The sequence below is a fragment of the Cervus canadensis genome, chromosome 30 (genome assembly GCF_019320065.1).
Source record: "Cervus canadensis isolate Bull #8, Minnesota chromosome 30, ASM1932006v1, whole genome shotgun sequence".
NCBI classification, from domain to species: domain Eukaryota; kingdom Metazoa; phylum Chordata; class Mammalia; order Artiodactyla; family Cervidae; genus Cervus; species Cervus canadensis.
The window spans coordinates 30,714,822-30,728,175 of record NC_057415.1 but is presented as its reverse complement, the minus strand read 5'-3'; the positions used below and the strand labels follow the sequence as shown (position 1 = coordinate 30,728,175).

The following is a 13,354-nucleotide window of genomic DNA, read 5'->3' as shown; positions in this document are numbered from 1 at the left end:
CGTGACCCCATGGACTGTAGCCCGCCAGGCTCCTCTGTCCATGGGATTCTCCAGGCAAGAATACTGGAGTGGGTTTCCATGCCCTCCTCCAGAGAATATTCCTGACCCGGGGATTGAACCCGTGTCTCATCCATCTCCTGCATTGGCAGGTGGGTTCTTTACCACTAGTGTCACCTGGGAAGCCTTTGGCTCACTGCTGCTGCTGCTGCTAAGTCGCTTCAGTCGTGTCTGACTCTGCGACCCCATAGACGGCAGCCCACCAGGCTCCCCCGTCCCTGGGATTCTCCAGGCAAGAACACTGGAGTGGGTTGCCATTTCCTTCTCCAATGCATGAAAGTGAGAAGTGAAAGTGAAGTCACTCAGTTGTGTCCAACTCGCAGCGACCCCATGGACTGCAGCCTACCAGGCTCCTCCGTCCATGGGATTTTCCAGGCAAGAGTACTGGGGTGGGGTGCCATTGCCTTCTCCCTTTGGCTCATTATAGGGGCTCAAATATTCATCACCCTCTTGACAAGCTGAGAAGCAAGAGGTGATCAGCTAGTGAATGGAGGATTAGGAACAAGGATATAAGGCGAGAAAAAGCAGAAACCTCTGAGACGCAAGTGTGCTTGGATTTCTAAAACTGTGCTGGCCACCTGCTCTGTCCTGGAGCAAAGTTGAGTTAGGCCAATGGGGTGGGGGTGGGGGTGGGGGGATAAATCAAGGGCCCACCCAGACCAAGCCCCCCCCTGCTGCAACTGCCAGAATGGACCAGCCCGTGTGACATCACAATTCCAAGGGGTTGCCAAGTCACTGCTAGAGACAGACCCTCATTTCTCCCCAGGGAGCTCTAGGATGTGGATGTGAGACAGGTGAGCAAGGAAGGCAGATGGCAACAAGGAACAGCCCTAGCCCCAAGCCGATGGGCACGGCTCAGGGGGACCCGGGAGAGGCCGGCACCCTGCCAGCTCCTGATGCTGGCATCCGGGACACAAGTTCGGCCACTCAGCTGAAGATGAAGCCCAAGAAGGTGCGCAAGATCAAGGCGCTCATCATTGACCTGGGCTCCCAGTACTGTAAGTGTGGCTACGCGGGTGAGCCAAGGCCCACCTACTTCATCTCCTCCACGGTGGGCAAGCGCTATTCGGAGGCAGCCGACTCCGGTGACACCCGCAAGGAGACCTACGTGGGCCACGAGCTGCTCAACATGGAGGCGCCTCTGAAGCTGATCAACCCGCTCAAATATGGCATCGTGGTGGACTGGGACTGCATCCAGAGCATCTGGGAGTACATCTTCCACACGGCCATGAAGATCCTCCCCGAGGAGCACGCCGTGCTGGTCTCTGACCCCCCGCTCAGCCCCACGAGCAACCGGGAGAAGTATGCGGAGCTGCTCTTCGAGACCTTCGGCATCCCTGCCATGCACGTGACGTCCCAGTCGCTGCTGTCCATCTACTCCTATGGCAAGACCTCCGGGCTGGTGGTGGAGAGCGGGCATGGCGTCTCACACGTGGTGCCCATCTCTGAGGGCGACGTGCTGCCGGGCCTGACCAGTCGAGCCGACTACGCGGGCAGCGACCTCACCAACTACCTGCTGCAGCTGCTCAACGAGGCCGGCCACACGTTCACCGACGACCACTTGCACATCATCGAGCACATCAAGAAGAAGTGCTGCTACTCGGCCCTCAAGCCAGAGGAGGAGCTTGGCCTGTGCCTGGAGGACCTGCGCGTGGACTATGAGCTCCCGGACGGCAAGCTCATCACCATCGGCCAGGAGCGCTTCCAGTGCGCTGAGATGCTCTTCAAGCCCACTCTGGTAGGCAGCAACCAGCCCGGCCTCCCTGCGCTCACGGCCGCCTGCCTGGACCGCTGCCAGGAGGCGGGCTTCAAGGAGGAGATGGCCGCCAACGTGCTGCTGTGCGGCGGCTGCACCATGCTGGATGGCTTCCCCCAGCGCTTCCAGAGGGAGCTGAGCCTCCTCTGCCCCGGGGACAGCCCTGCAGTGGCCGCAGCTCCCGAGAGGAAGACCTCCGTGTGGACCGGCGGCTCCATCCTGGCCTCCCTGCAGGCCTTTCAGCAGCTCTGGGTCAGCAAGGAGGAGTTTGAGGAGCGGGGCAGTGCGGCCATCTACAGCAAGTGCTGACCGGCCAGGTCTGGGGGCAGGCGGCCACAGGCCACTCTATACGCATTTACAGAATTTCACATAAAATTTTAAAGTGCAGTGGCTCCTGTCTGGTCTGAACTTCTTACTCTAGGCTGATAGCAGAAGGTGGGGAGGGTGGGGGGTTTGGGATTTCAGTCTGTATCTGCTGGGTTGGGAGCAGCAGGGGTGGGGGGAGGCTCACCCCCTCTGCCCTCTTCCTGATGGTGACATCATCATAGAGCCCAGAATGTGGCTTCTTGTTCCATTAGCTCTTCAGGGTTCAAAGCCCAATCCAACCGACACTTATACTGCTTGCTCCCCCATAGACCAAGCGGGGAACAAAGACTCAGATTAAGGGACTGGCTTGGGTTACAAAGTTACGTGGTGGGTGGGACATTCAAACTAGGTGTCTTTGCCCCTGATGGTTGCCAGCCCACAACCGCCTGCCCACCCCCCCCCCCCAAAAAAGGTACAGCCCATGGGTGTCTCCTGAGTGGGAGGGGCCATTTCTACCCATCAGTGGCCTTCTCCTTTTAGATTCCTGCCAAGACTGTGGCTATTTTTACAGCGTCACAAAGAGCCACTGAATCTGGAAGATGTTAGAGAAACCAGAAGGCCATTTGGAAATCATTTGGTTCTCTCCCTCCTGTAGAGATGGGGAAACTAAGGAGCCAGGATGGAAGGGGCCATGTTAGTGGCTGAGCCTGGGTCTCCTGACCCAGGTCATGATTATTTTCAGGAGGGCTTCAAAGATGGTGCCAGTGGTAAAGAACCTGCCTGCCAACGCAGGAGACGTAAGAGATGCGGGTTTGATCCCTGGGTTTGGGAAGATCCCCTGGGAGAGGGCATGGCAACCTATTCCAGTATTCTTGCCTGAAGAAGTCCATAGACAGTGAGTCCCATGGGGTCGCACAGAGTCGGGCGCAACTGAGGCAACTTAGTTACAAGCACACAGACATGGCTGCTTTGGTTAGGGCTGCTATAGCAAAACACCGCACGTGGGGTGGCTGGTCAACAACAGAAAGCTATTTTCTTACAGTTCTGGAGGCTGGAAGTCCAAGAGCAGGGTGCCAGCAGGCCGGGTTCTGGTGAAAAGCTCCTTCCAGGTTGCAGACCCCTGACATCCAGCTATGCTCTCCCTTGGTGGATGGGATGAGGGGTGTCTCTGGGGCCTCTGCTGTTGAGGCACTAATCCCATCCATGAAGGCCTTACCCTCCCAAAGGTCTCCCTCCCCTAAAGCATGACTTTGGGCATTATGTTTTCAACATAGAATTTGGAGGTGGGGGTTGGGGACTGGGAGGGTGGAAGCAAACATTTAAACTATAGCAATGATTCTTAGTGGTTAGCAACCTTTAAGCACTTACCAAGCATCTACTGTGGGTGAGACCCAGATTGGAGACAGAAATGGCCAGTGTGGCCCTTGGGATCACACACAGCTACTGGGGGCAGCCACGTCGATAAGGAAACAAGGCCTGAGCTCAGGGTTCCGGGGGTGGGAAAGTGGAGGTGGTGTATTGAAAAGCTGCAAATGGAGAAGTGCTGGGTGTGGTGACCACTCGGTAGCTTTGGGGCTGAAGGACAAGACATCGAGACTCGTGAAGGACTTCAGCTGGTGAACGACTGTCTACCCAGAAGAGAGTCGTTCCTGCCTCTTCTCCTACCCTCACCTCCAGATGGGGGCCCATGACTGGGGGCCCGTGAGCAGAGCCAGTGAAATCAGCCATTGTTGAGCTGTGTAATCCGATGGGCCGTCAAGTATCCCTGAGCCCCTTACCTTAGACAAAAAGTCCTGATCTGGGGGCATTCTGTGAGGCTACCTTTGTCCCTGATCCTGTGCTAGGAACTGCAGTTTTGGGAAAGAACCAGACATGGTCTTTATCACCTAATGCCCTGGCATCTAGGCCTTCCCTGTTGCCTAGAATTGGGTTTGTAGCCTGGAGTTAGGGTTCCTCTGGGACTGGCAAGGCTTTGGTTCTATGCAGGGCTCTTGTCTGTGGGGAGAGCTTCAGACTGGAGGCTGCCAGTCGACACAGTTTGTTTGGTCAAACGGTGAAAATAATTTTTTCTGGAATGTGAATTCTTTCAGTGGGACCTATATTCTTATGTTACTAAAGTCTTTACCTCTCTGATGTCTTCATACATACCAGCTGCTTCAACGTAACTGTTGCTTTATTAGCCAGCATTCATTTCTGTGGCTTGCAACCCAAGAACCTTGGGTCGATATTTCTCCTAAAACACTGATGAGATACAGAGAGGAAAGTGGGGGCTTATAGAAGGGAATGTAGTGTACCCCAAATCACATAGGCAGTAAGTTAGTGCTGCATGTAAATGTTCTTCCACATGCTGGTCTTGACAGTCGCTGAAAACAATGTGTCTACCTCCCCACCTCCACAATCTGTTCTTCCTCAGTCCATCCATTCTCAACAACTTCTGTCTCCACAGTCACAGCTTCAGTGCTCTCACATCCCGTTCATCTCCTCTAAAAACATCACTGTGGCAGGTGCTACAAAAACATGAATCACTTAAGAGACTCTGATATGAACTTATTTAAGCCAACCACAAGCATGACAGATTTAATTTTTATAGAAAAATATGGGTCAACAGGTTTCAGCTTAGGTGACTGACCACATGTGTTTATCTCTTCCACCTAAGCTTCACTGAAGTGATAATAGAGAAATATAGATGTATAACCCGCCACAAACAAGGATGGTAGGGGGACTGCAGGAAGCCAGAGATCTCTAGTTGATTCTGGAAGGAGGAGAATGGACGCAGGGCAGAAAGGCTGCAGTCTGAAATGTGCAGGTGCTCCCAGCAGGGGAGGGCAACTTCCTGTCCTGAAGGATGAGAAGAGGTTTGAGACTTGGAAATGCCAAGTAGGGGAGGAAGAGAAGTGTGCGAGACAGTCAGGCCAGGGGCAGAGATGGTAACTAGCGGTCTCTATCTGAGAATGCAGCTCCCCTCTCTCCCTCTGCATAGGTAGGGGGGTGAGCCTGTGAGTGATGTTCTGCAGACAAAACAATTGAAGGGTTCTCTCTGTGATAGCAGGGCTAGTCCAGGGAAGAGGAGGAGAGGACTGGAGGATGAGAGGTCGTGAACCCCACCTGTATCCCGTTGTGGCTCCCCTAAAGCACGAGTCACACTCACGTCTCACTAACACCCCCCAGGTGGAACCAATAGCTGATGCCCTCCATTTCCCTCCTCATCCCTTACTTACAACTCCCTGTTTCTATATGGGCATCAGATGTGACCTGGGGCTGACTCCCAGCTCCAGCACCCAAAGCAGAGCATATGACCTAGGTTAAGCCAATCAGACCAGTCCATCTACCAGGTCACAGTGGTTGGCTTGGCCTGAGCATGTGACCTCAGCTGTCCATCTGTCTGCGTCCCCACCCCGCAGAGTGAGACACAGACTTTTTGCTTGGAAGGTTGACTTGAAATTGGAGTATATGTGGCGCTGTGGTAACATCCGTTACCTTCCAGAAGGAAGCCAGCTTGAAGCTGACCCACCAAGGAGTGTGGAACTCAGAGAATCTCAGAGAAAGGGCTGGCTGTCCTGAAGCAAAGTGGCCTCCTAGTGAAACCATGCCCAGAGCACCCTCTGCCGTCAGGCCGTCAGACTTTGTTTCTGCCAGCATTCATCCTCATCCCTCAGGTAAGAGTTTGTGTGTGTCTGCCACTCTGACTGAGAACATTCTAACTGCTTCTGTTTCCTTCTCAACAATGGCATTCCTCCTGAGCAGTCTGCGTGGAGGAGGAGCCAGGGCTGGAGACAAATCTTATAGTTGAAATATGAAGACCAACACTTCATTTATTTCCCGACACAAAAGCTACCACATGTGAAGAATTTTTGTCATGGTGTTAGAGAATGTTAGATAACACGTTCACACTTTAGAGTAGAAAGCTAAGCGTGTCTGTTGGCCGTTGTCCTCTATTCCCTTGTTTAGATGTTTGTCTGTATGTGAAGTTAAACTTGAGCTTCTTAAGGGCAGGCACTTGGACAGCCTCATTCGTGCAGAGCATGGCATGGGGTGGGTGTTCAGTATGTGCCAGTGGAAATGATGTCCTCCCAGTCTGTGAGGCACAGGTTACAAGGATCTGTCTGCATTTTACAGGTGAGAACCCTGAAGCTTGGAGAGGTTAAGATTCTTGCCCAACTTTACTCACCTGGTAAATCAAAGTCTTGTGTTAAAGTTTTGTGATTCCAAAATGCTTCTCTGCCCTTGTCTCCTTTCTGTAAATTTTCCATCTCTTCTACAAGAACAGCTTCCCAGGTGGTAAAGAATCCGCCTGCCAATGCAGGAGTCACAGGAGACTCGGGTTTGATCCCTGGGTCAGGAAGACCCCCCAGAGTAGGAAATGACAACCCATTCTAGTATTCTTGCCTGGGAAATCCCATGGACAGAGGAGTCGAGTGGACTGCAGTCCCAGGGTTTGCAAAGAGTCGAAAACAAATGAATGACTGAGCACGCACACACAAGAAAAGAAAAATGTGTAAATGATTCCTTTCAATTCAATTCAGTTCAGTTCAGTCACTAAGTCCTGTCCAACTCTTTGCGACCCCATGGGCTACAGCACACCAGGCTTCCCTGTGCATCACCAATTCCTGGAGCTTGCTCAAACTCATGTCCATTGAGTTGATGATGCCATCCAACCATCTCGTCCTCTGTTGTCCCCTTTTCCTGCCTTCAGTCTTTCCCAGCATCAGGGTCTTTTCAAATGAGTCAGTTCTTCAAATCAGGTGGCCAAATATTAGAGCTTCAGCATCAGTCTTTCCAATGAATATTCAGGACTGATTTCCTTTAGGACTGACTGGTTTGATCTCCTTGCAGTCCAAGGGACTCTCAAGAGTCTTCTCCAACACCACAGTTCAAAAGCATCAATTCTTTGGCACTCAGCTTTCTTATAGTCCAACTCTCACATCCATACATGACTACTGGAAAAACCATAGCTTTGACTAGATGGACCTTTGTCAGCGAAGTAATGTGTCTACTCTTTAATATGCTATCTAGGTTGATCATAAAAGGGGCAAGCATCTTTCAATTTCATGGCTGCAGTCACCATCTGCAGTGATTTTGGAGCCCCTCAAAATAAAGTCTGTCACTGTTTACATTGTTTCCCCATCTATTTGCCATGAAGTAATGGGACTGGATGCCATGATCTTAGTTTTTTCAATGTTGAGTTTTAATCCAACTTTTTCACACTCCTCTTTCACTTTCATCAAGAGGCTCTTCAGTTCCTCTTCGCTTTCTGCCATAAGGGTGGTGTCATTTGCATATCTGAAATATTGATATTTCTCCAGGCAATCTTGATTCCAGCTTGTGCTTCATCCAGCCTGGCATTTCGCATGATGTACTCTGCATATGAGTTAAATAAGCAGGGTGACAATATACAGCCTTGACATATTCCTTTCCCAATTTGGAACCAGTTTTTTGTTCCCATGTCTGGTTCTAATTATTCTTGACCTGCATACAGATTTCTCAGGAGGCAGGTCAGATGGTCTGGTATTTCCATCTCTTTAAGAATTTCCCACAGTTTGTTGTGATCCACACAGTCAAAGGCTTTGGCATAGTCAATAAAGCAGAAGTAGATGTTTTTCTGGAACACTCTTGCTTTTTCAATGATCCAACAGATGTTGGCAATTTGATCTCTGGTTCCTCTGCCTTCTCTAAATCCAGTTTGAACATCTGGAAGTTCATGGTTCACGTACTGTTGAAGCCTAGCTTGGAGAATTTTGAGCATTACTTTTCTAGTGTGTGAGATGAATGTAACTGTGTGGTAGTTTGAATATTCTTTGGCATTGCCTTTCTTTGGGATTAGAATGAAAACTGGTCTTTTCTGGTCCTGTGACCACTGCTGAGTTTTGCAAATTTGCTGGCATATTGAGTGCAGCACTTTCACAGCATCATCTTTTAAGATTTGAGATAGCTCAACTGGAATTCCATCACCTCCACTGGCTTTGTTCCTAGTGATGCTCCCTAAGGTCCACTTGACTTCACATTCCAGGATGTCTGACTCTAGGTGGGTGATCACGCCATCGTGGTTATCTCGGTCATGAAGATCTGTTTTGTATAGTTCTGTGTGTTCTTGCCATCTCTTAGTAGCTTCTGTTAGGTCCATACCGTTTCTGTCCTCTATTGTGCCCATCTTTGCATGAAATTAAAAGACGCTTACTCCTTGGAAGGAAAGTTATGACCAACCTAGATAGCATATTAAACAGCAGAGACATTACTTTGCCAACAAAGGTCCATCTAGTCAAGGCTATGGTTTTTCCAGTGGTCATGTATGGATATGAGATGTATGGATGTGAGAGTTGGACTATGAAGAAAGCTGAGCGCCAAAAAATTGATGCTTTTGAACTGTGGTGTTGGAGACTCTTGAGAGTCCCTTGGACTGCAAGGAGATCCAACCAGTCCATCCTAAAGGAGATCAGTTCTGGGTGTTCATTGGAAGGACTGATGCTGAAGCTGAAACTCCAGTACTTTGGCCACCTCATGTGAAGAGTTGACTCATTGGAAAAGACCCTGATGCTGGGAGGGATTGGGGGCAGGAGGAGAAGGGGACGACAGAGGATGAGATGGCTGGATGGCATCACCGACTCAATGGGTATGAGTTTGAGTAAACTCCAGGAGTTTGTGATGGACAGGGAGGCTTGGCGTGCTGCGATTCATGGGGTCGCAAAGAGTCGGATACGACTGAGCGACTGAACTGAACTGAACTTGCATGAAAGTTCCTTTGGTATCTCTAATTTTCTTGAAGAGATCTCTAGTCTTTCCCATTCTATTGTTTTCCTCTATTTCTTTGCAGTTATCATTGAGGAAGGCTTTCTTATCTCTCCTTGCTATTGTTTGGAACTCTGCATTCAAATGGGTGTATCTTTCCTTTTCTCCTTTGCCTTTAGCTTCTCTTCTTTTCTCAGCTATTTGTAAGGCCTCCTCAGACAACCATTTTGCCTTTTTGCATTTCTCTTTTTTGGGAGATGGTCTTGATCACTACCTCCTGTACAATGTCACGAACCTCTGTCCATAGTTCTTCAGGCACTCTGTCTATCAGATCTAATCCCTTGAATCTATTTGTCACCTTCCACTGTAAGGGATTTGATTTAGGTCATACCTGAATGGTCTAGTGGTTTTCCCTACTTTCTTCAATTTAAGTCTGAATTTTGCAATAAGGAGTTCATGATCTGAGCCACAGTCAGCTCCCAGTCTTGTTTTTGACTGTATAGAGCTTCTCCATGAACAACAAATTTGATGTAATTTCGTGATCATCCCAAGGTATAAAAGTTAAGAATGCCAATCTTTTGGCAAAGGAGAGACAGTTTGCCTCAGATTTCCAGAGACATAAGTTAGCAAGTATTACAGTGACATCCTGTGGTGAAATCCTACTATTTACCCGCGGCAAGAGGCCTGTTATCCCCACTGCCTTATCTGGGCAGCCTGATCTCTCTCCCCCAAGTGTATTACCAAGTTTTCCCCAAGAGTTATCTGTGTAAGGTGGGTTTAAGCAATTAGCTTTATTACAGTACAGACCGTTAACAATGTTCTATTTGATAAGTGGATTTTTTTGGTTTATTATTTTTGCTTTATTAAATCCACGTTGTCTTGTAATGCAGTGGTTCTTAACCAGTTGGGAGGTGGAGTATAGGGATTTGGTGATGTAGCTGGAGCTAGATCCTAATGGCTTGTGAGAGCCCATTGTTGATTATTCAGAAATTTTGTAAGCCAGTTCAACTGTGTTGTGTAGCTTGAAATCAGCCAAGTTGAAAGTATTGCTTTTTTTTTTCCTCTGCAAGTAGGCCTTCTTCTTTTGAGAGCATCTAGCTAATATGTAATGCCAGGCTCCTCTGTCCATGGGATTCTCCAGTCAATAATACTGGAGTGGGTTGCCATTCTCTTCTCCAGGGGGTCTTCCCAACCCAGGGATTGAACTTGGATCTCTTGCATTGCAGGCAGATTCTTTACCATATAAGCCACCAGGGAAGCCCCAGTATATAATACAGATACACATTACACACTAAAGGGGAGAGGGTTGTGGCTCAAACAGCAGGGAAATTTTTGTGTTAAATTTTTCATGTCTTAAAAACAATTTTGTTTCATCATGAAGATCTGCTCTGTGAGGTCAGAATGTCTTTTACCACCTGTCCAAGTTCCACTCTTCTTCAAGGTGCAACCTGAATGTCTGCTCCTTTGGAAGGCATTCTTCCCTGCTTGCCCCTTCCCACCACTGTGGCCTTGCACACCAGCCTTAGTTTTTATCATCTGCCCAATTTGGTGGAAAGGACAGACTGTGTCTCTCCCATCTCTGTTTTGGCTCGTTATAGGTACTCTGGGGAAAATAAGTGGTATGCATTGCTGTGAGGCTCCTTAATTGTATTTGCTAGGCCTGGACATTTTGCTGTGTTGCCCCAGAATTCTGCAGAGTCTCTAGAGTTCTCAGCCTTTCAACCCTGGCTGCTAGTCAGAATTGCCTGGGGAGCTTTTAAAAAAAACACCAGTGCCCGACTTTAGCCCCAGTTAAATCAGAATGTGGGGGGCGCAGTGGAAGTACCAGTGTGATCTCCCAGGCCCCCAGGGATTCTGATGTGAGAACCTGTGCTCCAGGGCAGCTTCAGGGCCCACCTCCTCTTTCATTTTCATGGCCAGAAATGCCAAAAGCTTTCAGGCAGCACTCGGTCTAGAAAAGTGTCCTTTTCCTGAGATGGAGCCCTTCAATGTGCCAATTTTCTGAGCCTTTAATATTTCAGAGACCACAGAATGGCTTCTAAAAGGAGTTGCACCCCTCCTCGCTTCTACATTTGCATAAACACATGAATAATAATTAGGATTCAAATGAAGCAATAAAATTACGCTCAGTGAGTTATGGGAAAGTCAGGTTGAAATACAGCGCTTTAAGGATGATCCTTGAGCAATTGCAGACAGAGAGAGAGTCACTTCCTTGGTTTTAGGCTGTAAGTGTCCAGCAGAGAAAACTGGAGGATGGAAATGGATCAGTTCAGTTCAGTCGCTTAGTCGTGTCCAACTCTTTGCGACCCCATGGACTGTAGCACGCCAGGCTTCCCTGTCCATCACCAACTCCTGGAGCTTGCTCAGACTCATGTCTGAGTCAGTGATGCCATCCAACTACCTCATCCTCTGTTGTCCCCTTCTCCTCTCGCCTTCAATCTTTCCCATCATCATGGTCTTTTCTGGTAAGTCAGTTCTTTGCATCAGGTGACCGAACTATTGGAGCTTCAGCTTCAGCATCAGTCCTTCCAATGAATATTCAGAGCTGTTTTCCTTTAGGATGGACTGGTTGGATCTTGTAGTCCTTTGTCAGCAAAGTAATGTCTCTGCTTTTTAATATGCTGTCTAGGTTTGTCATAGCTTTTCTTCCAAGGAGCAAGCATCTTTTAATTTCATGGCTCCAGTCACCATCTGCAGTGATTTTGGAGCCCAGGAAAATAGTCTGTCACTGTTTCCATTGATTATATTCTTATCTGATTGTAAATCAGATTGATTATATTCTTTGCAGCTGAAGATAGAGAAACTCTATACAGTCAGCAAAAACAAGACCAGGAGCTGACTGTGGCTCGGATCATGAGCTCAGATCATTCCTTATTGCAAAATTCAGACTTAAGTTTAAGAAAGTGGGAAAACCACTAGACCACTCAAGTGTGACCTAAATCAAATCCCTTACAACTATACAGAGGAAGTGACAAATAGAATCAAAGGACTAGATCTGATAGACAGAGTGCCTGAAGAAACTGGATCAGTAAGACTTTGAATGTGAGCTCTCAACCACAACCTTGAGAAGCACCCCTTCTCATTTTTATGGCCAAATAAATGGATATAGGGTTGAATTCCGCCGGGATCCCCTTTTCTCCCAGCAATCCCAAAGAAAGGCAATGCTAAAGAATGTTCAAGCTACCACACAACGGCACTCATCTCACATGCTACCAAAGTAATGCTCAAAATTCTCCAAGCCAGGCTTCAACAGTATGTGAACCAAGAAAACTCCCAGATGTTCAAACTGGATTTAGAAAAGGCAGAGGAACAAGAGATCAAATTGCCAACATCCACTGGATCATCAAAAAAGCAAGAGAGTTCCAGAAAAACATCTACTTCTGTTTTATTGACTATGTCAAAGCCTTTGACTGTGTGGATCACAACAAACTGTGGAAAATTCTTAAAGAGATGGGAATAACAGACCACCTTACCTGTCTCCTGAGAAATCTATATTCAGGTCAAGAAGCAACAGTTAGAACCAGACATGGGAACAAAAAACTGGTTCCAAATTGGGAAAGGAGCATGTCAAGGCTGTCTATTGTTACCCTGCTTATTTAACTTATATGCAGAGTACATCACGCGAAATGCCAGGCTGGATGAAGCACAAGCTGGAATCAAGATTGCCTGGAGAAATATCAATAACCTCAGATATGCAGATGACACCACCCTTATGGCAGAAAGTGAAGAGGAACTGAAGAGCCTCTTGATGAAAGTGAAAGAGGAGTGTGAAAAAGTTGGATTAAAACTCAACATTGAAAAAACTAAGATCATGGCATCCAGTCCCATCACTTCATGGCAAATAGATGGGGAAACAATGTAAACAGTGACAGACTTTATTTTGGGGGGCTCCAAAATCACTGCAGATGGTGACTGCAGCCATGAAATTAAAAACACTTGCTCCTTGGAAGAAAAGCTATGACCAACCTAGACAGTATGTTGAAAAGCAAGGACATTGCTTTGCTGACAAAGATCTATCAGTCAAAGCTATGATTTTTCTAGTAGTCATGTATGGATGTGAGAGTTGGACCATAAAGAAAGTTGAACGCCGAAGAATTGATGCTTTTGAACTGTGGTGTTGGAGAAGACTCTTGAGAGTCCCTTGGATTGCAAGGAGATCAAACCAGTCAATCCTAAAGGAAATCAGTTCTGAGAATATTTATAGGAAGGACTGATGCTGAAGCTCTAGTACTTTGGCCACCTGATGCGAAAAGCCGACTCATTGGAAAAGACCCTAATGGTGGGAAAGATAGAAGGCAGGAGGAGAAGGGGATGACAGAGGATAAAATGGTTGGATGGCATAACTGCCTCAATGGACATGAGTTTGAACAAGCTCCAGGAATTGGTGATGGACAGGGAAGCCTGGAGTGCTGCAGGCCATGCGGTCACCAAGAGTTGGACTTGACTGAGCGACTGAACTAAACTAAAAAACGCCGGCTTGGTACATTTCCGTAGTTCTCAGCACTTTCTTCA

The 13,354-nt window shown here is 48.0% G+C and overlaps 1 protein-coding gene across 1 annotated transcript; it reads left to right on the top strand.

Annotated features, from left to right (window-relative positions):
- The first annotated feature begins 811 nt into the window (after positions 1-811).
- Positions 812-2,204, top strand: ACTL7B (actin like 7B). Its single transcript, XM_043453641.1, has one exon. It carries the CDS (start codon positions 869-871, stop codon positions 2,120-2,122), a length of 1,254 nt encoding a protein of 417 aa, XP_043309576.1. The 5' UTR covers positions 812-868; the 3' UTR covers positions 2,123-2,204.
- The last annotated feature ends 11,150 nt before the right edge of the window (positions 2,205-13,354 follow it).

Excerpts from the sequence above, each read along its gene's own strand:
- ACTL7B (XM_043453641.1), top strand. The coding sequence starts at position 869 with ATGGCAACAAGGAACAGCCCTAGCCCCAAGCCGATGGGCACGGCTCAG.